Source organism: Mya arenaria, chromosome 7 (assembly GCF_026914265.1).
Source record: "Mya arenaria isolate MELC-2E11 chromosome 7, ASM2691426v1".
Classification (NCBI taxonomy): Eukaryota; Metazoa; Mollusca; class Bivalvia; order Myida; family Myidae; genus Mya; species Mya arenaria.
This window is the reverse complement of record NC_069128.1, coordinates 29,819,310-29,843,972: the sequence shown is the minus strand read 5'-3', so window position 1 is coordinate 29,843,972 and position 24,663 is coordinate 29,819,310. Positions and strand designations below refer to the sequence as shown.

The 24,663-nt window shown below is 35.1% G+C and overlaps 1 protein-coding gene across 2 annotated transcripts; it reads right to left on the bottom strand.

Annotated features, from left to right (window-relative positions):
- Positions 1-2,117: 2,117 nt before the first annotated feature.
- Positions 2,118-24,272, bottom strand: LOC128241658 (WD repeat-containing protein 86-like). 2 transcript variants are annotated; one of them, XM_052958680.1, is made up of 6 exons: positions 23,825-24,272; positions 21,043-21,819; positions 10,194-10,329; positions 7,130-7,233; positions 4,163-4,253; positions 2,118-3,637 (listed from the first exon to the last, which is right to left on the bottom strand). In XM_052958680.1, exons 2-6 carry the CDS (start codon positions 21,796-21,798, stop codon positions 3,510-3,512), a joined length of 1,215 nt encoding a protein of 404 aa, XP_052814640.1. In that variant the 5' UTR covers positions 21,799-21,819; positions 23,825-24,272; the 3' UTR covers positions 2,118-3,509. The 2 variants fall into 2 exon arrangements, with proteins under 2 accessions (XP_052814640.1, XP_052814639.1); XM_052958679.1 differs by lacking the exon at positions 7,130-7,233 and adding an exon at positions 5,075-5,178.
- Positions 24,273-24,663: the final 391 nt, after the last annotated feature.

The following is a 24,663-nucleotide window of genomic DNA, read 5'->3' as shown; positions in this document are numbered from 1 at the left end:
ATTATTATTATTATTTAATTTTACGAACTACTTTTATTGCACCGGATACATCTGAGACTCGTCATTTGGCGGAAATGGCCGAGGTGTTCCGATTGACAAAGAGCATCAAGATTCTCGCATTCAACATGTATAATGCTTTTTTCGTTGAAAGTATTTTACATATAATAACAATAAATAGTCCATTATCATTGGAATGGATTCAATGGTAAAACAATCACTATGTTGAAAACATGAAAAAGGTATGAAAATATATATCACTTTTACAACACAAATTACTTCATAATTTTACAAAGTTCTATGATTTCTCTGAGAACATGAATTCATATCAAAGATAAACATGATTAATAATAAAATTAAAAACATATACGAGAAAAAAAAATCAATGAACAATTTACAGTTTAGGATAAATCAAGCTTGACATTTTTAAGACATTCATTTGTAGATTAACTTGATTATAAACATGAACATATAATTTAACAACAACATTCAAACATGTACGTGGAACATACAATAACTCATTTGCCACTTATAATTACAGCTTTATAATCACTAGCGGATCCAGGAGGAGGGGTGGATGGGCGCGTCCCATAAAATCGTCCAGATTTACATTTAATGTCAATATCGGAGAAAAAAAGTAATAGCATACGCTAAAAATGCACAATTTCTGACTTGAATTAGGGAACAATTTCTTAAAGGAGTACTCCCAACCCCCATACCAACATTTCAAACTAAATAAATTTCGGTTAATAGGGTGAGCGCATGTCAAAAGGTTGCGCCCCTAAGTCACACACCCTCTTACGTCAATTCCGGGAACCGCCCTTCTAATTCCAGACAATTTCCATTGTATTTTGAACAAAAATATTTACTTGACTTGAATAAATGAGATTTAATTTTGCATGCAATTGACATACAACATATAATGTTGTCCAGCTATTTCAGTGATACAACAGTAAATAGTGAACAGTAAATCTATCGTTGTTCGGACTACATGGACAAGCCATTTCTATGACGCAGTAATTTCCCTTTCATTTTTTTTTCTCTTTTCCCATTGTTGTCTTTTTTTGTTGTTGTATTTTTAAACTGAAAAATAATGCATTTTGCATATATTTAAGGAAAATATGATTTTGATTCCCTGTCACGTGACTTTGATAGTCACCACGTGTTGATATGTCGTCATGGTTACTATGCAACGAAGGGAAGAAACCACTGCGTGGAGTTTGGGACGCGCCTTGTAGCCATGCTGTACATCACGCTTGATTCATGTACAGACAGAACAAATGGACACGTAGTTTAGTTTGCTGCTCCTAGACGGGACTTTTTCTCAACTCTTTCCAAGTAAATCTTACAGTTTCATTTTGTAAGCAAACTTAGGGCGTTTTTGTAAGTTATAAACTAGTTCCAAAACATCGAAACCCTTGAAACCAAAACTTAAACTAGTATGGAATCAACAAAAAACGCATTTAAGGCCCTAAACACGCCAAAAATATGATCATGTATTATCAACAAATGCATATCAATCCCTTATATTTTACCCGATACTTCTTATTCTAAAGGTAATGATTTCCCTTTCAAATTGTTACTTTTATTTGGACATGATCAACGTTGAATTTGAAAGAAAATCTTAAAGTTTCTATTTTTGCAGTTAGAGTTTTGTTTCTATGGCAATTTGATATTTAACTTTATATATATTGGCATGCATTCGTTGAGAGAATATGCCCATAAACAAAAACAAGCGTTTATTCACAATTTAACACTGAATGTCAGAGGACTCACTATAGGTGCACAAAAATAACTTACGAACTGTAATTGCAACGGATTGATTTGAGTAACTTTAAATCGATCAAATGTTTTTATATGCAAAGGTAACAGGAATACACATAACATTTTGTATAGAACTAGTGCGCAATGTGCAAATTCAACGAATCAACATGATAAAGGTATATATATATATATATATATATATATATATATATATATATATATATATATATATATATATATATATATATATATATATATATATAATATGTGTTACAAACATCTTTACATCATAATAATTATCACAGAATAAATGAGTACACAACTTGACAACAACAAAGAAATAACATTTTATCATATAATAATTATTTACAAAGCAAAATAATCTGATTCAAACTCAATCAACACGTTAATTTGAAGTATTTAGTCACATGAGTTGTTGTCATGAACTTGTTATAATATGTGACGTCATCAGCGGAAATGAGTAAGGGAAGGAAAATGACGTTTTCCTTCTTGCGAAATTCGCGCTGCATTTTTTTTTTATAAAATATGAATACTTTTTTTAAGAGTTTTTGTCAAAATATGAACAAAAGCAATATAGAAATCTAGCCGTATCTAACATTAGGAAAAAGAGAAAGTTACTATTTAGAATTGACTTTATTCGTGTTAAAATGATTTCATATAATCTATATACCATTGTTAAAACCTCTTTGTCTTTAAACAGAACACAGGCAAACATGAAATAATTTAAGCAATGAGTATTAACAATTATACATCAGGGAACAAAGCCTTATTGGTCGACTCGTTATACAATCGGAACACCTCGGCCATTTCCGCCATACGAAAAGCGGTGCATTTGTTAAAGTAGTTCGTGAAAATTATAACAACAATATTAATTGAATGTAGTGGTTTATCATGGAATTTTTATGACCGAAGTCAAATTAATTTCAAGTTAAGTGTTAAATGCTAAAATCATTATCATTCTTAAGATTAAAGTACCTAGGCTAATCTGCGAATTTTAAATTTATTTGGGATGGAGTATTTTATTGTACTATTCGATTCACTCATTTCCGGATGGTATATTGTAACTGTACTATTCGATTAACTCATTTCCGGATGGTATATTGTTATTGTACTATTCGATTAACTCATTTCCGGACAGTATATTGTAATTGTACTATTCGATTAACTCATTTCCGGATGGTAAAGTGTTATTGTATTATTCGATTTATTCAATTCCTGATGGCAGTACTATTCGATTTACTCAATTCCGGATTATATATATTGTTACTGTACTATTCGATTTACTCAATTCCGGATGGTATATTATTACTGTACTATTCGATAAACTCAATTCGGGATGGTATATTGTTACTGTTCTATTCGATAAACTCATTTCCGGATGGTATATTGTTACTGTACTATTCGATTATCTCAAATCCGGATGGTATATTGTTACTGTACTATTCGATTATCTCAAATCCGGATGGTATATTGTTACTGTACTATTCGATTGACTCAATTCCGAATGGTTATATTGTTACTGTACTATTCGATTATCTCAAATCCGGATGGTATATTGTTACTGTACTATTCGATTATCTCAAATCCGGATGGTATATTGTTACTGTACTATTCGATTGACTCAATTCCGAATGGTATATTGTTACTGTTCTATTGATAAACTCAATTCCGAATGGTTATATTGTTAGTACAATTAACTCATTTCCGGATGGCATACTGTTACTGTACTATTCGATCATGATTTTACTGTTAACGGCACTGCCATTAGCGATGCCATTCTGGTTTTGATCAATATGGCTCATCTTCTCAATGTCATCAGCCTTTTCTTTTGACTTCTTCTTGTCTTCTTCTTTGCCTGAAGAACCAAAGCAATGTCGTCATATTATTAAAATGAAAAACAACAGAATGGCATAAACATCGGATCAGGTAGAAACAGTTTGACAGTTTGACAATTCAAAATATTCGAGTTCGACATAACGAATTTCAACTGTAAATGATTTGATAGCGTTAACGTTATCCATAAAAACTTACTTCAGGTGTTATTAGTAAATGACATACAGTTGAAACACGTTTGCTCGATACACGTTATGTAAGCATACTTAAGATATTTTAATAGATGATTTCCATACTCATTATAAAAAAAATTAGCTTCAAAACAACAACAACAACAACAACAACAACAACAACAACAACAACACAAACAGAAGGAACTTGACGTATGCAGCGAATAAAATTTACTGCGCGTTATGACGTCAGTTAACATCATCGCACGCGTGCAGGCCTCGTCACCTGACAACGCAGGTGCCCTTGGATCGCATTTTTCAATCCAGACCGAAACACATGACAGATTCAAGCTACACTCCCGTTGCTGGCAACTTACCAAATGCTGTGTCGTCGTCGTTTATGCCGGAGACGTCCCACACCTTCACATCACCATCGTACGATCCTGTAAATAGTTTTCCATTGACCACCTGGAGAAGGAAGACATATCCATATAATTTAGTGGTCAGTATTATATTATGTCCAATGATAATGCATAATTTCTGAAGTGTTAACATGTATATTCTGTTTTATGAACATCTTGATTAAGAACTACTTGCAATTATTTATTTATTTGTTACTATCATAGTAATCAATTATCTATGGAAAGCAGCATGACATTCCAAGAAACGGCTGCTTTATTTTAAAGCAGATACTCGAATAATATAATCAGAGTTATATTACAACATCAATAGAAGATCGGCTCTCACAAAACATTTCTTTTTTGTTGGAAGGCTATGGAAACAAGTACATGAACACAGGTCTAGGATACACACTATAGAGAATGGCCACATCTAGAAAATTTACGTAAGTTCTTTGTATTTACTTATTATACTTTATATAAGACACAACGAAGATACAACATAATTGGCAACACTTATTAAGTATAAAGTTTGCACTTACTTAAATCTCTATGTTACAACAAGTTAAATTTTTATCAAGTATGTTTTCAATTGTTTTGAATAAATATGGAGTCTCTAATTTACTACTCAGTGACATTTATTTGTTGTTGTTTTTCGTACAATAAATTTAATAAAAAGTGTATACAACGTTACTTAAGTTCTTCGTTACGGTGATATTTTTATCGTTACGCCGTTGACAAAGTGTATTTATAGCTTATATAATTTCCATCGTTACAACATCAATACGTGTATATAATTACTCGATGGTCACTCATACAACATGGACAAGTGTATTATACGTTACCTGTCAATTTCGTTACAACAACGGACACAAGTATATTCTACGTTACCTGCAGACTCGTAATAGCAACATTGTGACCGGTAAAAGTTCGCTTTAAACTCCCAGATTTAGAATCAAAACAACAGGCAGTGGTGTCCCCCGATCCTGTGTAGACTACAAGTAAGGGGAGGTAGAAAAGTGGTTAGTATGTTCTAATGTCTAAGGTTATACAGCAGTGAAGATATGAAGCGTTACAAGATGGTCACTAGCAAACTCCAGGCAGCGGTTACTTCCCTTTGCTGTACAGTGATCACTGCCGTCACGCATAACACGTGATTAGAGTCAAAATCACATGACCTGGTTCATCATCTTGAAGAACGTTTAATTAAAAAGATATACAGGGGGAGGACGTAATTTGGTTTGATGCAAACATTAGGGGAGGAAATGTTGCATTGTAACCCACAATATGTTCAATAACTGTTTGATCTTTAAAGTGATGATACCAGACTAAAATGCCGATCGAAGAATATGCTTTTCGCTACATACGGGACGCACACATGTTTCAAAGTATAAGTAACCAGTCCACTTTTAAAGCAAAAGTTTGTACCCGAATCGGAACATTTTCTTTTCAAACCGCCATTTTGATTGCAACCGAACCTTTTTCTCACTTAATATTTGCATCACACGAAATCACGCCCCCTCTAGCTTTTGGGTTGGAAACAATACGCTAATGAAAACGAAAAAAATACATTTCTTAAAACCTAAAAACTAAAATCCAGCTATCTTTTGTACGTGGTGGCAGATACGCGCTATGCGCGATAGGGGAGATCACTGTGTATGAAATTGGGTCACTAGAAGCCATGGTATATGCACATTAGAGTGGAATATTCTGTCTAATATCTATTACCATATCTAATACATTGTTAGGTCAATTATCTAAAGTTACACCAGTGTTTACACTTACAATAATATCGTTTACACAACGTGTAAACCCATTTTTCTTTTAATTTACAATAACATTCCAAAATGTATTCAAATAAATAGACAAATTTTTCTTAACATTTTCTGTTAAGTTTTTTATTTTTACATAAATGGGATACACAAATGTTTACACTAATAATTTTATCGTTTATACAATGATTTAACCCATTTCTTTAGAATTAACAATGATATTCTAAAATGTATTCAAATAAATAGTCTCTTTTACTCAACCTTTTCTGTCAAGTTTTTACATAAATGGTTAAACAATCAACTGTAACTGAAATTAATTGACCTTATTATGGAAATGAAATTTCAATATAGCAAACTCAATATTTTGAAAAAAAGAAGGTTAATTGGATATGCCCTATATGTGTCTAAAACGATATAAGACCAATATAAGTCGATAATGTTTTGTGCGAATTGTTAGATAAGTAGGCGCTAATACTACTTAAAAATAATATCCACTGCGATCTTTTCCCAATGCAAACAATTCGAATAAACTGTGTGTAGATAGTCTGACGTCTCTGAATTCTTTATTGCGTTCTAATTGCGAAATGTTTATTGTAAACAAAAAGTGATCAATAAAACAAATCGAACTGTAGACCGTTAAGTGCTTGCCCTAGACAATCGCTAAGTAGTTATCAAATAAATATTTGATGCATTTGCGTATACATGCCGTCAAAAAGAATATATCATATCCTTCTTTTTCGCCTTCTTAGTACCGAAAATAATGATAATACCATTCCCGTGAGAATGCTATACTTTAGATTTAGATACTGTAGATTTACCGTTTTGACAACTTTTTTAGTTTTTGTCTTGCAATGAGCCAATGTTTGCGTAAATATCTGACCTAAGATAGCTATCTGCAAACAGAAATGTTACAAACAAGCACACTATTCTAGCCTACTGCAACAGCCAATTGTATATCACTGGCTTTTTCATTGGTTTAGATTCAGTAGGCAAAATGTTCAGTGATTGGTCAATTTACAAAATAATAACGATTTCTAACCAATCAAATTGTTTAACGCATAATGAAATCATTAGGCAAATGATGATAAATAACCAGTTCTATACAATTGGTCCCAGGTTAATTAATAAAGGTCAAGGGGTTATTTTTCTACAGGGTGGAATATTTAGCCTTGACCTGAAGTGCATTTAAGGCCCCATCATGGCCCTTAAATTCTCTCGCAAGGGTTCCTGATTTTCCCGCAAAAACTCTAGCAGACGCATCTCCACAACCGGTGAAAACTGCAAAGCAATCGATTACATGGGAGTAACAGTCACATGCACTTTGCCGAATGTAATATTTAGATCTGTGTACTTTCACATTTGTTTTTTAAGCGCGTATTTATATAAGCTGATGGCTGATGACTGATGGCTGATGACTGATGGCTGATGACTTATGGCTGATGACTGATGGCTGATGACTGATGGCTGTATTCAATAATGGGCTTGTTTGAATATAAGAATGGTTAAACCAATCGAATTTCGTGTTATAAATAGCTAACCTATATGACTGAAGTCAATGATGTATGACCAAACGATTGACTTAAATCGCATATTGAATACCATTCGATGACTTAATGTTATATAAATTCTACATATTACTTGCCGAGTATGATATTTACATTTATTAAAATGTAAGCACATATTGTGTACAATTGTAACGATTCAAAAAGAGCGGAGCATGCAAAGCATCTCCGAACGTGTTTTCACCAGGCAGGGAACCAGCTAATGACGTCATATTTGTTTAGTTCTTCTAAAGTCTAAGTTTAGTTTTTAATGGAGCCGATAGACGATCTCATTATGCAGATGTAGGTAATACTATAAACTCTTTTCACAAGCATACATGCATTTGACGCTCAGGTATTTGGATTCTAAATACACTTTGCATAGAATGGCATTTTTAGGACTATTTTCTTCACGCGCATTTCAGCAGATGAGTGTGTGATATTTGGCTTATACATGCAGCTTGCCGAGACTACTTTTTAAGCGCATGCGTGTATTTAACCTTTGGTTGTTAGGTTTCTTGGCGTTATGTTGCGAAGTGTACAAACATGGTTTAACAAGCATTTACCTCAACGTATATTTCATTGCACAGTTGATCAGTTGTATGTACAAATACATAAAAAAACATTTGCACTCATAGTTAAGATACACTTCACATGAAGATACACATTTCGTTTGCATGCTACAAATATCATTATATTTCACAACAGTGACATATTAAACAATACCAATAACATTGAACTTGTGTTATTTTTTGAAAGTTTCAACAAATCAAAGCGTTTGATATAATATCGCTTAGATGTTCTCAAATAACTTTCAACTCAATAATTTGCCATTATACTTTTACTATTAAAGGACAAATAATACTAAGCGAAACAATCTTGTGGAGAAATATTTTCATTTCGTTGAAAGTAGATCCTGGCCAAAGGACCATTTAATTAATGGATCATAGTGCTGACTTACATCTGAAATTGTTGGAACATTACACATGGCACAATCTGTATTTTGTTTTATTGTTTGTCAGCTTTGCGTTGATTTTTAAGTTCAGTTCACATATATATGTAGCAAAACCCACGGAAATGTGACAATTAGATACTTTCAAATTACTACCTAGATCGACTGAAATCTGTATTAAAACGGGCCGATGACATCTCTAGTCGCAAACATCTCTGATGAGATAATTAAATGCCAGTACTTATAGGCTATATATCATTCTTGAAAGATATGTCAAATATCTCTAGCTCAGACGGGTTTTTTATATCCTCTTTTTTAAGTAGCGCCTGTGAAAATATCACACGATGAGAGGAAGCTGGGGGCCGTCTCAATAAACAAATGCTTGTGAAAGGAAACTGGGGGCCGTCTCAATAAACAAATGCTTGTGAAAGGAAGCTTGGGGCCATCTCAATAAACAAATGCATGCAGAAGGAAACTGGGGGCCGTCTCAATAAAAATGCATATACAATGTACATGGAAGATGGGGGCCGTCTCAAATAACAAATGCATGTAGAAAGAAGCTGATGCCATTTCAATAAACAAATGCATGTAGAAGGAAGCTGGGGGACGTCTCAATAAAAATGCACATAGAAGGAAGCTGGGGCCCTTTTAATAAACAAATGCATGTAGAGTAGAAGGAAGCTGGGGGCTTTTCCAATAAACAAATGCATGCAGAAGGAAACTGGGGCGTTTCAAAAATCACTTTAGTCGTAACTTCTATAATCTTGAATTTGCATTAGCGTCACAATTGACAATACGTTTTTTTTAATTTCCTCAGCTTTGTGCTCATTATACATACTTGCTAATGTTCAATTTACACGAATATGTATCAAATGATGAAACTTATTTCAATGTACGTCTAAAATTGACTAAGATCTCTGTTAAAACAGCACCCAGAACCTGACGTCGCTGTTGCGTCATAAAACGAATTTTTTACATTAAGTTCATTGAAATATATTGCTAATGATATATTTTTGAACATCTTTGAAAAAGAAGCGAGCATTACGTTCGTAAAAGTATTACAAGTAAAAATAAACAAACCCATCTGATGAGTGTACAATTCTAAATCTTAAGGGAAAATGTTCTTGATTTTTACGTTCGGATAGTTTTTCTTTTGGAAATATTTATTTTATTTTATTACAGATGAAGGAAATAATTCGCTGAGCATTTCTTGTTAATGGTGCACAATACAGGTTGATCCCATTTTTTATAAAAAAATTTTAGTGTATAATCATGTTTAACACATTTGACTTTAGATATCTAATCAACAAAAAGCATATGATTTAGGTACGGATAAAACTATTTGCCATGTTTTGGCGCTTTTTAACTGAGATAGTTCATGGCCACGGAGCAATTAATTAAAAACAAAACATTTATGAAGGCTATTTTATTTTTATCTGTACCTAAATAATATGCTTCTTTTGTTATTTATCATTGAAGTCAAATAAGTTAAACATGATAATGCATAAGAATTAAAAAGAAAATTGTTTTTGCATCAACCGATAATATGCACCTTTAAGGTCAAAATTGTTAAACATGATAATGCATTAGAATTAAAAAGAAAATTGTTTTTGCATCAAACGATAGTATGCACCTTTAAGGTCAAATGAGTTAAACATGATAATGCATTAAAAGCAAACGATTTTTTTTGTTGCATCAGCCTATATTGTGTGCCTTTAACATTTATCTCTACTTCACGTGCTTACCTAGCCCGTCTTTCATCTTGATGACGCTGACAGTGTGTTTGTGGCCCTTGTACACTCGTGTACAGTCCCCGAACTCCGTCACCCACGCCCGTCCTGTGTGGTCGGAACTTCCGGAATATAGCAACTTGTTTATCACCTGAAACAAAGTAGAACATGTTCTATGTTTAAAGAGTGGTCATAAGTTTTTAGATAAGTACCTGAGCTCAAACCCAAGACTTCCTCACCCGAGACTGACCTGTGTGGTTTTAGCAGCGAATAAGTATAGTTTTATAGATGCGTTGCATATGGCAAAAATACAATTAAACACATGTACAGCGAACAATGATAAAATCAAACGTTTTTGATTTCTCCAATTATTGCTGTTTAGTCTATACTACTATATGTATTATATATATATAAATAATTTCCTAACATTGTTCAAGGTGAATGGAGGTTGAAATCCAAAAATAATCCTTTCGAAATCAAAGATATTTCACAATCTTTATCAATGAATTACGTCATATCTATCCATGGTTAAGTTAATTGCATGGTGGCAGTGAACGATGTACCTTATCGGATCACTTGTTATTTATAATTGGCCTAAATTGTGAACGAATCCAATGATGTATGGCCATAATATTAACTAAATTCGAATATTGAATATCACCCATGATTTGTTTGCGGCCTGTGAAATGTGACGAATTGGTCTTTAACCAGATATTGACGTAGGGATTTGAATGTCTCATCTGTGATTTCCGGTTTATGAACATTGTTTTTTAAACACTGATGGTTTTTCAATTTTACTGGTATTTACAGATTGATTTTTTCTAAAAATGGCCTATAGTAAAATGGTATCTGTATCTTGTCTTTTAAAGCAGACGGCCTTGTTATTACACCCCGAACCATTACTTTCTGTGTTGACGAATGCCCGAGCGTCATTTAACGGATGGATTTAGCTTATTTTATGACATTTACTAGCTTTTATAAATTTTATCTGATACTTTGGTAACAATGCGCAGATAGTTCAGATAAGTAAACAACGCTGTTAAAGTCATCGTTGTTAACTTTCAAATATTTACTTCTCTGAATGTTTAATGGATGCACTTGTAATATGCAGTGTTCCCAACAAGATTTTGGACAACTGTTTCCTCTTTAATTTCTTCTTTTATTTGAATATATTAGCACATCATCTTATATTTCACGTTTAAAAGTCGTTAGTCACGCGCCCCCAATTTCTCGAATTTTCTTAAGCTTGACATGCTTAAGTAGCTTATTTCAATTAGCCAAATACATACTTAAATTCAATTCTGACAAATGAATAATGGTTTAATTGTGATTATCATAAAGATAATTTCACATATCTGAAGTATTAACACTATTAAAGAAGTGAAAAATTGCAAATTATTTGCAAATCAAAAGTAGTCAACTTAGCTTAATCCTGTTATGAGGAACTTAAGAAGATTCGAGAAATTGGGGCACGTTGTTTACTTTAACAAATTCCTAAACAAATGGCCCATGCTATGTGTTTATTTTAGCATTTAACATGTATGACGTAGTACATTTTACTGTCGGGCATTTACGTGCAAACTGATGGTATTGGTTGAAGTAATTATTTCGCAACATCAGATTGTCATAACATGATTGAAACAACGTAAATATTTAATATCAGTCATTGGAGCATATTAATTAGGTAAATATCAGGGTTTGTCGCTTTATATCACATTGTTTCATAGTAATTTGATATGTGATATGACACCTGAACCCACGGGCGAGATTCGTAGGCAGAGAGTTATGTAGTAGAACCACAGAAGTGCTATATAAATTGGTGCTATAATAAATGTACCAATGGGTGAGATTCGTAGGCAGAGAGTTATGTAGTAGAACCACAGAAGTGCAGTATTTATCGATGATAGAACACATGTGTGCCCAGGGGCGGGATTCGTAGGCAGATAGTTATGCCTTAGGACCACAGAAGCGCAATATTTATCTTCTCAGCTTTTGTCACAATTTAAAATAATCAGTAAAGCTTATTAAACTTAAAGCTGCACTCTCACAGATATACCATTTTTACAACTTTTTTCTGTTTTTTTTTTCTTGGAAATTAGAGAAACATTTTGCGTAAATATCTGCAAACCAGTGATATAAGATTGCTGACAAAAATCAGTTCGTAGATTTTCATATTTCCGTTCAAAAATTAATGTTTTATGGCTTAAACCGTTACTAACGGTCTAAGAAAAATGCATAAAACATTAATTTTTGAACTTAAATATAAAAATGTGCGATCTATTTTTTGTCAGGAGTCTTACATAACTGGTTTCCATGAATGCCCGCAAAAATTAGCTCGTTCCAATACAAAAAATAAAAAAGTTGTCAAATCGTTCAATCTGTGAGAGAGCAGGTTTAAAATCACAGCCGCGCATGCTGAAAGAGCGGGCATCCCCGGCTACATTGAGGCCGGCCAGCCCGGTGTCCTTGTGCAGGTCATCTTGGTCCGGATCGCATGTTCTAGTGAATCATCCCCGAGGAACCCGTGTTGCTATATTTTCAATAGCAACAGCCCACTGTTACAATGTGAGTTTAAACGCAGGCATGTTTAAGCCATGTCGCCAATTGTTTACGCAGATTAATGTAAGGTCTGGGTGTCGTAAAACTTCAGTCCACTAGGTTAGGCCAATAGAAGTACATTATTACAATAACGTTTATCAATAAAAGCGCCGAGAGCGTTGAAAGGCTGTAGGTGCGACATGCGTGATTTTATTTTATTTTACAATTATTTTCACAGGCAATACAAATCGAATCCAAAAAGTATTTTCAATGGCCCAGAACTGTAACTGATAGGTGTCCTCATTACAATATAATAGATAATGTAAATTGATGAATTCTTCATGCAGTTAGCTAGTTCCGTAACAAAAACTGATGAACCTTTCACATCGGAAGTGTATTGCTAGTGTAAAGTTTATTAAACGTAGCCCGATATTGGTGGAGGACGTTTTGACTATTTGTAGTAGGTTAAGTAAGGCATGGTCTTTTAGTCAATAAATTTCCATTTTCTGCATAATAATCTATAATTATCTATTCACCTCGATTTCTCACCAATATTTATTTTAGATTCTTTGGCTTGCTTTCAAATACATAAACGTTGCAAGCCGTGTCATAAAATTTAAATAAAGTGGTATTTTAATTTGCACTATTTTAAACCGCATAACACCAAACATCCCATTTTCTAACTTCGGCGCATTAATTATTTTAACATGTCATGTCAAAAACTAGATCTGCTCTTTGCGGGACTAAAGTCTGTAAGGCCTGCGGCCTACACCTTAAAAAGCAATCATTGTGTAAGGAGGCTGATTTCTGCCATTTCGGTTTTCCGCTGCGTAAATACGACTATACGAAAATACTGGCGGGGCGAACATACGACCATACAAAAATACTGGCAGGGCAAAAATACGACCATACTAAAATACTGGCAGGGCAAAAAATACGACCATACGAAAATACTGGCAGGGCAAAAATACGACCATACGAAAATACTTGCGGGCAAAAAAACACCGGAATAATTATACGGCGTGTATTTGCCTTGCCACGTGGCGTATTTTTGTACTTTCGCCCTCCGATAGACATGCGCAAAACGATTGAGCATCAATTAGAAAACCCCAAAAGGAGGAAAGGTCAATCTGAGGAGTCAAGTTTTGCGCATGCCTACCGAAGACAAAACAAACAAAACAACACGAAAATACGAAATAACATTTTTGGGACTTGTCAATTATTTTGAAAAGACTGATATGTTTACTGCATAAACTGAAGGTCTGTAAAAAGCTATACATATCTTATGTTATAAATCTTATGATATCTAACAATAAACAATTATTGACTTGAATTATTGACTTCAAGAATTCTATTATCTGTGCGATCATGCAAGCTTAAATCTCACTTTTCTTCTTTGACCGCGATCAACTTAACAGGATTTTACGTAATGTACGTCTCCTATTTGCGCATTCGGTACATCTCGGCCACTTTTTATTGAAAAAAAACCTCGTATGTATATGTATGGTTTACAATGTCCGAATTCTTAACATTTCACTACGCTACAGTAGTTTTGATTTTGCAATTAAGCCTAAGGACTTAACTCTTAGGAATCTTAATTACTTATGCAATAATGCTATTAACTAGAAACCAATTTGAATTCGTATTACAAATATTACGTTAAAACAGTGCAATTAATTAATCTTATAAGCATTAATTTTTCAAACTTCTTCTACTGATGTACCGGCATACATCCGTTTTTGCGACAAACAATAGCCGAGGAGTTCCGATTGCTATTCGCGTTGGGTTTTTTATTATTTATTATTTAGTACGCCGTTTAATCTAAGGCTAACGAAAGCACACATTTTTAATGACAATTTCCATGTCATTATTTTCAATGTCATTCCTATCATTCCGGTGATACGGTATTGACGGCTGTTACAATCCAAGCCTTTGCGAGGAACGGACCGCGAAGTGTTTAATTAATTTTCTTATTTAAGTTTCATGAAACGTTAACATGTGAAATATTACAAATTTCTACGCCCTGTTTATCTCATACATGTCTGTTGTTGCAGCATCGCTGGCGTTGTATTTGTAAACAAATTGATATCCTAGCGACTAGAGAGACTGTGACGTGTTCGCCTGTTCGAGAAAATGGATAAACAGATAGGCGGTTGAAAATTTCTTAATATGAATTATGCATAATATGTTAGAGTTCAATTGTATCGATCTACAAAAAAGTATTCTCTATGAAAATATTTGTTGATGCTTCGTCAAAATCGATGAAAGAAAATTTGAAAAAAAAATCCTCGATTGTCATTGGCCCACATAATGGCAAACACCAAATATAATAATAAACACAATTTAACAATTAAACTTTAAAAGGGTGATTAATACTAACTCATTATCAGTGACGAGGTCCCTAAAGTCAGCGCTACGTAATCGCGTTCTGCATCAGACGTATCTGAGATGATCTTATATTAATATTTAATATTAAAAATTAAGGCTACGCTCGATCCGCCCATTCTAAATCATCAAGATTTGACTTCACGTCACCTATTACATGAAAGCAATATTGACAACGCTGGCCATGGGCCGTTTCATTAAGAAATCATAGTTTTAATATCCGAAGTTGCTTTCGATGTAAAATGGCCGAACAGTTCCGAATTTTTGTTTGTGAAGTTGTACGTTCGTGAAGCATACGCCGAAATGAGTATCTTTGTCGTACACTGATATGAGTAAGACAAAATTAGGACTCATGACTTCTCTGGAAATGACATTTGCAACTCCTTGGCCATTTCCCATCAAAAACAACATTGGATGTATGCCGGTACATTAGTAGAAGTAGTTCGTAAATTCTAAATAATAATATTAATTAATTGAAGTGTTTTAACGTGTATTTTGTATTACTAAGTCTGAATTGATTACCATTGAAGTGTTTAATTGCATAAATAATTATGATTCCCAAGAGTAGAGTAATTGAGTTTAACTGCTTAATTGAAATTACTACGCGATCTACTTGCAGCGAAGTCAAAGTGTTAAGATTTCTGACATTGTAAACCGTCCATATCCACATACATCCGAGGTTGTTTTCGATGAAAAATTGCCGAGGAGTTCCGAATGAGGAAATGAGCGATCTGTCTGATGTGTTAGGAATCATTAGATATTTAGGTTCGTTACTTGAATATTTTATGAATGGCAATACCTGGCAGAGATCTAACACGAACGATAGGGTGCTAATTGCCTTTAAATGACTTCACAGACTCTTGGGCCAGCATGGATGGGCTAACATCTAACATTTCAATCTCTTAGTGGTGGGAATGTTCGTTTGATTAGGTCTTATTTCGAGCTTTTTTGTTGCTATTTGTGAAAGGCTGCCTAACAATTAAGTTTGGTTAGTGGTTACCGAGCTGAACAATTTGGTTTTCTCCTGGTAATCCGGTTTTTCCCACAACACAAGACCACACTCTCGCGCAACATCGTGCACACAAGAGTGACTAAGTATAAGTTATAATTACTTTTTTCACATTCGTTGTATAATTATAATGTTTAATCTAAACAGAAGTTACAGAAGTTCGCAAAACAGATTCAATATAAAGATAGATGCATTTAGTTTATATTGCATCGTAATTTCCACTTTTTTTTCAGTGTCCACTCTGAAACTGTCACTTCTAAACTAAAGTCGATTTACTATAATCACCATGAAGTCAACTTTAAATTAAAATACATTGATTAACAGAAAATGACACATATAACATAAAGATAATAAAAAGCATATATAAAATAAATAAATATATTATTAAGTTGCTATATATCATATGACCAGTGAGATAATTAAGTTAGGAAAATGACTTGAGTTAGGAAATGATTAAATATGAATACCGGCCATGTCATATCATAATGCAAAGTCAACAGCATACTGGCCTTATCATAAAGCATATTATATTAAGTCTTTTCCAAAGTCGATTTCTAAAAGATTTTATAGAAAAATTTAAAGATATGATGTTTTTTTACATTAAGTTTGCTTTTTCTCAATAAGGTCAATGTATTTCAGAAATGATTTAAGTTCTTAAATCATATGACAAATAAGAATAAATAAGAAAAGTAACTTACGTAAGGACATTTGAAAATAAGGGGGTTGGGGGTACTCCTCAATTTTTTTTAACGATTTCTAGTACGAACTGTCGCATTTTGGACTTATTTCTGTACTCTTTCTCTCTTATAAATTGAAATTAAAGGTATACTTGGGTAATTTTAGGAGAAGCGCGCGCCAGACGCACCCCTCCCGCTGGATCCGCTAGTGAGCTCATATTACGTAAAATGCACCTCTTTAAACTTTAGTAACGCTTTTCAACAAAAGGCTGAAAAAAAGGTTCCTCAGATTATGTATGAGTCCTGGCGGGTGGGCGGTTTTGTTGTCAGTTTTCTATCTTTTCTTGCCTGTACCGGCGTGGATTCGCTCCCCACTTTTTATACTTTAAGTGTATTTTTTTTCAGCAAATTTATCAATAATATTACTTTAAGTGTTTTAAGATGTATTACCCTGAAAATATGGCCTCCACACACGACAGAGTCCCTTAAAAATAAATGACCTTGGGCGGACCGTAGGTATAAATACCTTAACATGACAAGCACGCTCTAAATATGTGATAACATTCTGCTTAATGTTCAGCATTTGTTCCAAATGAATATTTGATGATAGCTGTATTATAAAACAGCAGGTTAATATACATTCCAATACCCAATTTGTTGTATTCCGTTATGCGGTCATGAGGTCAACTATAGCATCTACATGCATTTTATATGAGTTTCGAAGATTATGTTCACCTTCTGGACATACTTTGGCTTGTTCCAAAGTTAATAGCTCGTCTGCTTAAAGAAGGTGGCATGTAAGCTTAATATTTATACTCGCAAAAGAGTCTTGCCCATTCGGCGAGTGCTTCGAAAAGATTGTTAGTCATTTTAGGTCTTTGGAGCATAGTGCACAGACAGACTGTAACCCTGGTTTAGGCTACCCTGGTTCTTTAACGTGCACCAGTGTATAGCACTGTCACACGGGACCCCTATTTAGCGTCCCGCCCTGAAGACGGTTAGTATTTTTAGTGGTACGGCGGGGAATCGAACCTGTAACCCCTGGATTGAGAGTCAGGTGTGCTACCACTAGACCACGGATTTGGGCATACTCGTCGATAAGCTGTATATCGTCTATGGACCACGGTTGTTATAAGTATGGCAAGCAAATATGTTGTTCATTGAAATAGAAGAACATAAAAGGCTTAATCCACGTAACTAGTTATTATAATGTAAGCCATCCATGAAAGGGAGTTTATACAACAAAATATTTCTAATTCTTGAATAACATAATGCCTTATAAAAAGGCTCTCGGTGTCAACTTTAAAACTATTCAAACGTAAAATTAAAACTTAAAATTTGGTAAATTTAAACTTTTAATGAAACTTTACCAGTAACAAGTTTTGGTTATAATGATGGATGAATTACTTTCAAGCTGTACTCTCACAGATTGAACGCTTGACAACTTTTTTTATTTTTGTCTTGGAACGAGCCAATTTTTGCGAAAATCCATTGAAACCAAATAAATAAGACTGCTGACAAAATTTTAATCTCAGATCTGTATATTTAAGTTCAAAAATTGATGTTATATGCATTTTTCTTAAACCGTTAACGGTTTAGGCCATAAAACATTATTTTTCGAATGTACGTGAAGTTAGCGGCCTAGCGGCCTAGCGGCGTGAAGTTAGCGGCCTAGCGCCCTAGCGGCCTAGCGGCCTAGCGGCGTGAAGTTAGCGGCCTGGCGGCCTAGCGGTCTAGCGGCGTGAAGTTGGCGGCCTAGCGGCCTAGCGGCCTGGCGGCCTAATTCTTTTTTCTATTTCCAAGCAATTGTTGCGTTTTTTTAAAACAATGATAAATCAAGGTTTTTTATTCATATAGTTACATAGCGGCCTTAAATTGTTATATATTCAGAATATTTTTCTTTACCTTTTATTCTAAAACAATTTTAAATTAACTGTTTTATGCACAAATTATCACTCTGAAGCGTTTTTCAAACTTTTTTCAAAAAAGTCGATCGAGCACTTCAGCGGCCTAGCGGCCTAGCGGCGTGAAGTTAGCGGCCTGGCGGCCTAGCGGCCTAGCGGCCTAGCGGCCTAAAATGGTATCCTATTTCAAAGCATGTATACATGCATTTTCTTCTAAAACAATGACATATTAACTGTTTTTATGCACAAATTAACACTTTGAAGCTATTAGCGATTATCAACATTTTTTTTAAAAGCGTCGATAAAGCAGTCAGCTATTTCAAAGCATTAAACATGCCTGATCTTCTAAAACAATGATATATTTACTGTTTTATGCACAAATTATCACTCGTAAGCGTTTTTTTTAAAAAAAATTTCAATAAAGTTGATCGAGCACTTCAGCGGCCTAGCGGCCTAGCGGCGTGAAGTAAGCGGCCTGGCGGCCTAGCGGCCTAAAATGGTTTCCTATTTCAAAGCATGTATACATGCATTTTCTTCTTAAACAATGACATATTAACTGTTTTTATGCACAAATTAACACTTTGAAGCTATTAGCGATTATCAACAGTTTTTTTTTCAAAAGCGTCGATAAAGCAGTCATCTATTTCAAAGCATTAAACATGCATGTTCTTCTAAAACAATGATATATTTATTGTTTTTATGCACAAATTATCACTCTGAACCGTTTTTCAACTTTTTAAAAAAAAGTCGATCAAGCACTTCAGCGGCCTAGCGGCCTAGCGCCGTGAAGTTAGCGGCCTAGCGGCCTGGCGGCCTAAAATGCTATCTTATTTCAAAGCATGACTACATGCATTTTCTTCTAAAAAAATGATATGTTAACTGTTTTTATGCACAGACTATCACTCTGAGGCGATTATCAACATATTTTTGAGAAGGATAGGCATGTATGCTGACTGCTTAATCGACTTTTTGGAAAAAAAATATATGTTGATTATCGCTAATAGCTTCAAAGTGTTAATTTGTGCATTCAAACAGTTAATATGTCATTGTTTTAGAAGAAAATGCATGTATACATGCTTTGAAATAGGAAACCATTTTAGGCCGCTAGGCCGCCAGGCCGCTAACTTCACGCCGCTAGGCCGCTAGGCCGCTGAAGTGCTCGATCAACTTTTTTGAAAAAAAAATAAAAAACGCTTTAGAGTGATAATTTGTGCATAAAACAGTAAATATATCATTGTTTTAGAAGATCAGGCATGTTTAATGCTTTGAAATAGCTGACTGCTTTATCGACGCTTTTAAAAAAAAAAATATTGATAATCGCTAATAGCTTCAAAGTGTTAATTTGTGCATAAAAACAGTTAATATGTCATTGTTTTAGAAGAAAATGCATGTATACATGCTTTGAAATAGGATACCATTTTAGGCCGCTAGGCCGCTAGGCCGCCAGGCCGCTAACTTCACGCCGCTAGGCCGCTAGGCCGCTAGGCCGCTGAAGTGCTCGATCGACTTTTTTGAAAAAACGTTGAAAAACGCTTCAGAGTGATAATTTGTGCATATAAACAGTTAATATATCATTGATTAAGAAGAACAGGCATGTTTAATGCTTTGAAATAGCTGACTGCTTTATCGACGTTTTTGGAAAAAAAACTGTTGATAATCGCTTCAATGTGCTAATTTGTGCATAAAAACAGTTAAAATGTTATTGTTTTAGAAGAAAATGCATGTATACATGCTTTGAAATAGGATTCAATTTAGGCCGCTAGGCCGCTAATTTCAGGCTTCTATGCCGCTAAGTCGCTGAAGTGCTTGATCGACTTTTTTGAATAAAGTTTGAAAAACGCTTCAGAGTGATAATTTGTGCATAAAACAGTTAATTTAAAATTGTTTTAGAATAAAAGGTAAAGAAAAATATTCTGAATATATAACAATTTAAGGCCGCTATGTAACTATATGAATAAAATACCTTGATTTATCATTGTTTTAAAAAAAACGCATTAACAATTGCTTGGAAATAGAAAAAATAATTAGGCCGCCAGGCCGCTAGGCCGCTAGGCCGCCAACTTCACGCCGCTAGGCCGCTAGGCCGCCAGGCCGCTAACTTCACGCCGCTAGGCCGCTAGGCCGCTAACTTCACGCCGCTAGGCCGCTAGGCCGCTAGGCCGCTAACTTCACGTACATAATTTTCGAATGGAAATATGAACATTTACAATCTGTTTTTTTTTGTCAGCAATCTTATATCATTGATGTGCAGATATTTACGCAAAAATTTGCTCTTTCCAAGACAAAAAATAAAAAAAGTTGTAAAAATGGTACATCTGTGAGAGTGCAGATTTAAATCATGTTTAGGTTACCTGAATGCATATCACAGATCCTTGATGACCGGAAAACAGTTTCAGCTGCTCTCCCTTGAGGAGATTCCACGACCGGATGCTGAAGTCCGTACTTCCGGTGAAGAGTATTCGTCCCATAATATCCGTCGCCATGCAAGTTACTGCCCCTGTATGACCCTTAAAAACCTTCAAACATTGTCCCGTTTCAAAATTCCACGATCTCGCTGTAAAGTCCGCAGATCCGGTTATCAGAAGATCTTTAGAACCATCGTTCCCGTCCACATCGTCTGAATCGTCGTCGCCGGGTATAAAAATCAAAGGGTACACACCCCTTTTGTGACCCCGAAACACACGAATGCATTCGCCGTTCTCAAAGTCCCAGCACCGTGCAGTTCGGTCGTAGGAGCTGGTGAAAATGAAATCCCCGGTGCAGATCATTCGATAAATCACAGAGGTGTGTCCACGCAGAATTAAAACACATTCGCACGTGCTAACATCCCACTTCCGGATCGTCTTATCCGCACTTCCGGTGATACAAAAACAGTCCTCTATGATAATGCAGTTGATATATTCTTCGTGCCCGCGAAGAATTCCTAAACATTCACAAGGGGTTGTCTTTGCGCTCCAAAGGCGCGCGGTTTTGTCCTCGCTTCCGGTCGCGAGGACGCTCCCGTCTTCGCTCAGCGCCATACAGTTGACGCCCGCTTCATGGCCGCTCAGCGTCTGCAGCAGGTAGTTGTTTTTCGATTCGCCCTTTTTGGATGAACAAGATCCCATGGTGATTTTTGAGGTTCGTCACTGTAAATACAGGTAAGGCTAAAACAATATACGTATGTGGTTAGGGGTTCAAAAACAGGTAGGGTAGGTAGGCTTTTTATTTTTATTTTTTATTAGCCTTGATGTAATGCACAAGTCAATTGTAACCACGGCTCCCCCAGGTCCGGGGGTATACCGGGGATAGCCGGGGAAATGGGCCGTGTTTTTACTTTCCAGCTGTCCCCGCGGTGCCGGGTAAATGCGGTGGTTTTGTCTTCGCGCCAAATATAGCGGGGAATGGGCCTTACCTAGAGTCCCTGGGGTGCAGTAGTTCGTCCCGGCAAGGCGGGGATTTTGCCCGGGCTTGGCCGGACCAAAAGTCAAATTCCCCGCTATTCCCCGGACCTGGGGGTGTGGGGTTGGGGCGTGGTTACAATTGACTGGTGCATAGAACGTTATTGTCACCATTGGAGAATGGTGTCAAAGAAATCAGTATATTTGAATTTAGCAGTACATGTATAAAGCACCATCATCATCATCATCATCATCATCATCATTATTATTATTATTATTATTATTATTATTATTATTATTATTATCAATATTATTATTTTTATTATTATTATTTTTATAATTTTTATTATTATTAAGGTAAGGCTTAGAAATCGCTAGCTTTTGTAAAAATCGCAACTATTTCTGTTATGTTTATGCTTGACAAGCGCCTTTTGAATCCGATAAGTGAAAGTTTTTTGACTTTACGCGTACATTATGCACTTTCAGATTCTAAGTGTAGAAATTCTATATAAACACACAGTGTACTTTTATGAGATGTAATTAACTATTTATGATTATTAATATTGGTGTCTAAACGAATTCTTTGAATGAAAACAAATAATGAAATAGTTGTTCTATTTTTTTAAATAATTAAATGCAAATTGATTCGTTATTCTTCAAACAGAATATCGATGTCTTTCTGACGTAACAATAGTTTGATTGAAGTAGATGTCTCTATCAAAAAGAAGGACAAAATAAATGTGTTCACTTTATTATTACGTATATATATGAGCATTCATTTGACATTTATTATACAATAATTGCAAATGGATTCGTTGGTTCGAACACGAGGGAAAAGATAGTACCCATACTTATAGGAAAAAGAGTACAAATTTGCGAATATTGGCAAATAAACATGTTGTTTGTTTTAATCACACGAGGCAAACGTCATGAAATTTAATCATTTAATCAATTACATTTGCAATAGCTTGGTAATTGTTTATAATGGGGATTAACGATTTCTCATACAATAAATTCAACTGTGGAATGTACAGGGACAAGTCAAGTAGCCTGATATTTAATTAAGATCCTGTTTAAAGACACACGATGAACAGCAAGCCAGCCAGCCGAACGGACGGATAGCAAAAAATCCAGCCGTCCAGCCAGCTAAATAGCCAGCAAAATGCCAGCCAACCAGCTGTCACAAAGCCAGCCAGCCAGCCAGCCGGACGGACAGCCAAAAATCCAGCCAGATAAATAGCCAGCCAAAAAGCCAGCCAACCAGTGTGTCACCTAGCCAGCCAGCCAGACAATCAGCCAGCCAGCAGGACGGACGGACAGCCAGCCAGCCAGCCAGCCAGTCAAAAAGTAAAAAAGTCAGCCATCCAGCCAGCCAAAAAACCAGCCAACCAGCATACCGGAAATCAGCCAGACCGACGATCAGTGAGGCAGCCAGCATGCAAGACGGAAAGCTAGCCAACAAGCCAGCCAAGCAGCCAAGTCAGCCAGTGTTTATTGTAGATTTATACATAGTACATCGTCAATATACTTAATTAACATAATACAATACTATTTGTATTATAACAATTCAATACAACTTCACATTGATACTACTTTTACGGTTCAGACTGTCACAAAAACACCATACAAGCGACGCCTCATGATACAAGACAACAAAATGTAACTATCAAAATATCGTCATTATTTTGATACATTTCATCTAACGACCTCAAAGAGTTAATTAGAGAAATTAAAAATAATGAACAACACTTACCGGTCAAACTTTTTTACAACTTATCATAATGTATTCGAAATTCGAAAGTCCAGAATCCTTCGTCTATGTTTTAAACGGCAGACAGTTTAAACGAGATTTCACAAGCTAAAGATAACGTTGTCATTTTTCAAAGAACTGTCGCCACTGCCAGTCTATACTATTCAATCAATAGCTTTATATTCAATGGAAAGTTCATATAGCAATGGTTTTATTACCAATATCAAAACTTGGAACTGATGACATTATGAATATTTCATAATAGTTTTCCCGTTAAAAGCTGCTGTTACAGAGAACACGTGAAACAAAATGTCAATAAGGTATAATAGCCAAGGTACGTTCAGATCAGCTCATTAAAAATTCATACACTCTCATACACTCTAAAAGCGCCAATGAAATCCGAATTAATTATTAAAAAAAACGAAATATTCGCTCCTAGAATTTAACTTTAAAAAAGTTCATCATATATCACCATTTCACCTCAGAAAATAAACCAGTCGATACGTTAAAATTCTACTGTAAATAGATCCTATCAATATCCGGTCACGTGATTGATAAAGCGTCCCGGGATGCAGTTACTAGGCAACGCGTAAACAATTGGAAAACCTGTCCTTAAGCGTGGAACAATATTGCCTTTACAGTATAGACCACATTGTCAATGTATTGAACGTGGGTCGGGGTATTCGATATTGAGACAATGCTGTGTTTGCCTGCACGGCTAGAGAGCCTGAAACGGTTAATGGAGCCGAAGCGGTGAAACGGAGTCGCTGATGTAATAAAACAAACATACAAACAGCGTTACAAGCAGCATGAATCGAACTGATCGAATATGGTAAACATTG

Excerpts from the sequence above, each read along its gene's own strand:
- LOC128241658 (XM_052958680.1), bottom strand. The coding sequence starts at position 21,798 with ATGGGATCTTGTTCATCCAAAAAGGGCGAATCGAAAAACAACTACCTG. Across the intron at positions 7,234-10,193 it reads CAAGATGAAAGACGGGCTAG|TTTTCACCGGTTGTGGAGAT; the intron begins GTAAGCACGTGA and ends ATTGCTTTGCAG. Across the intron at positions 4,254-7,129 it reads GGGCCTTAAATGCACTTCAG|GTGGTCAATGGAAAACTATT; the intron begins GTCAAGGCTAAA and ends TTCCTTCTCCAG.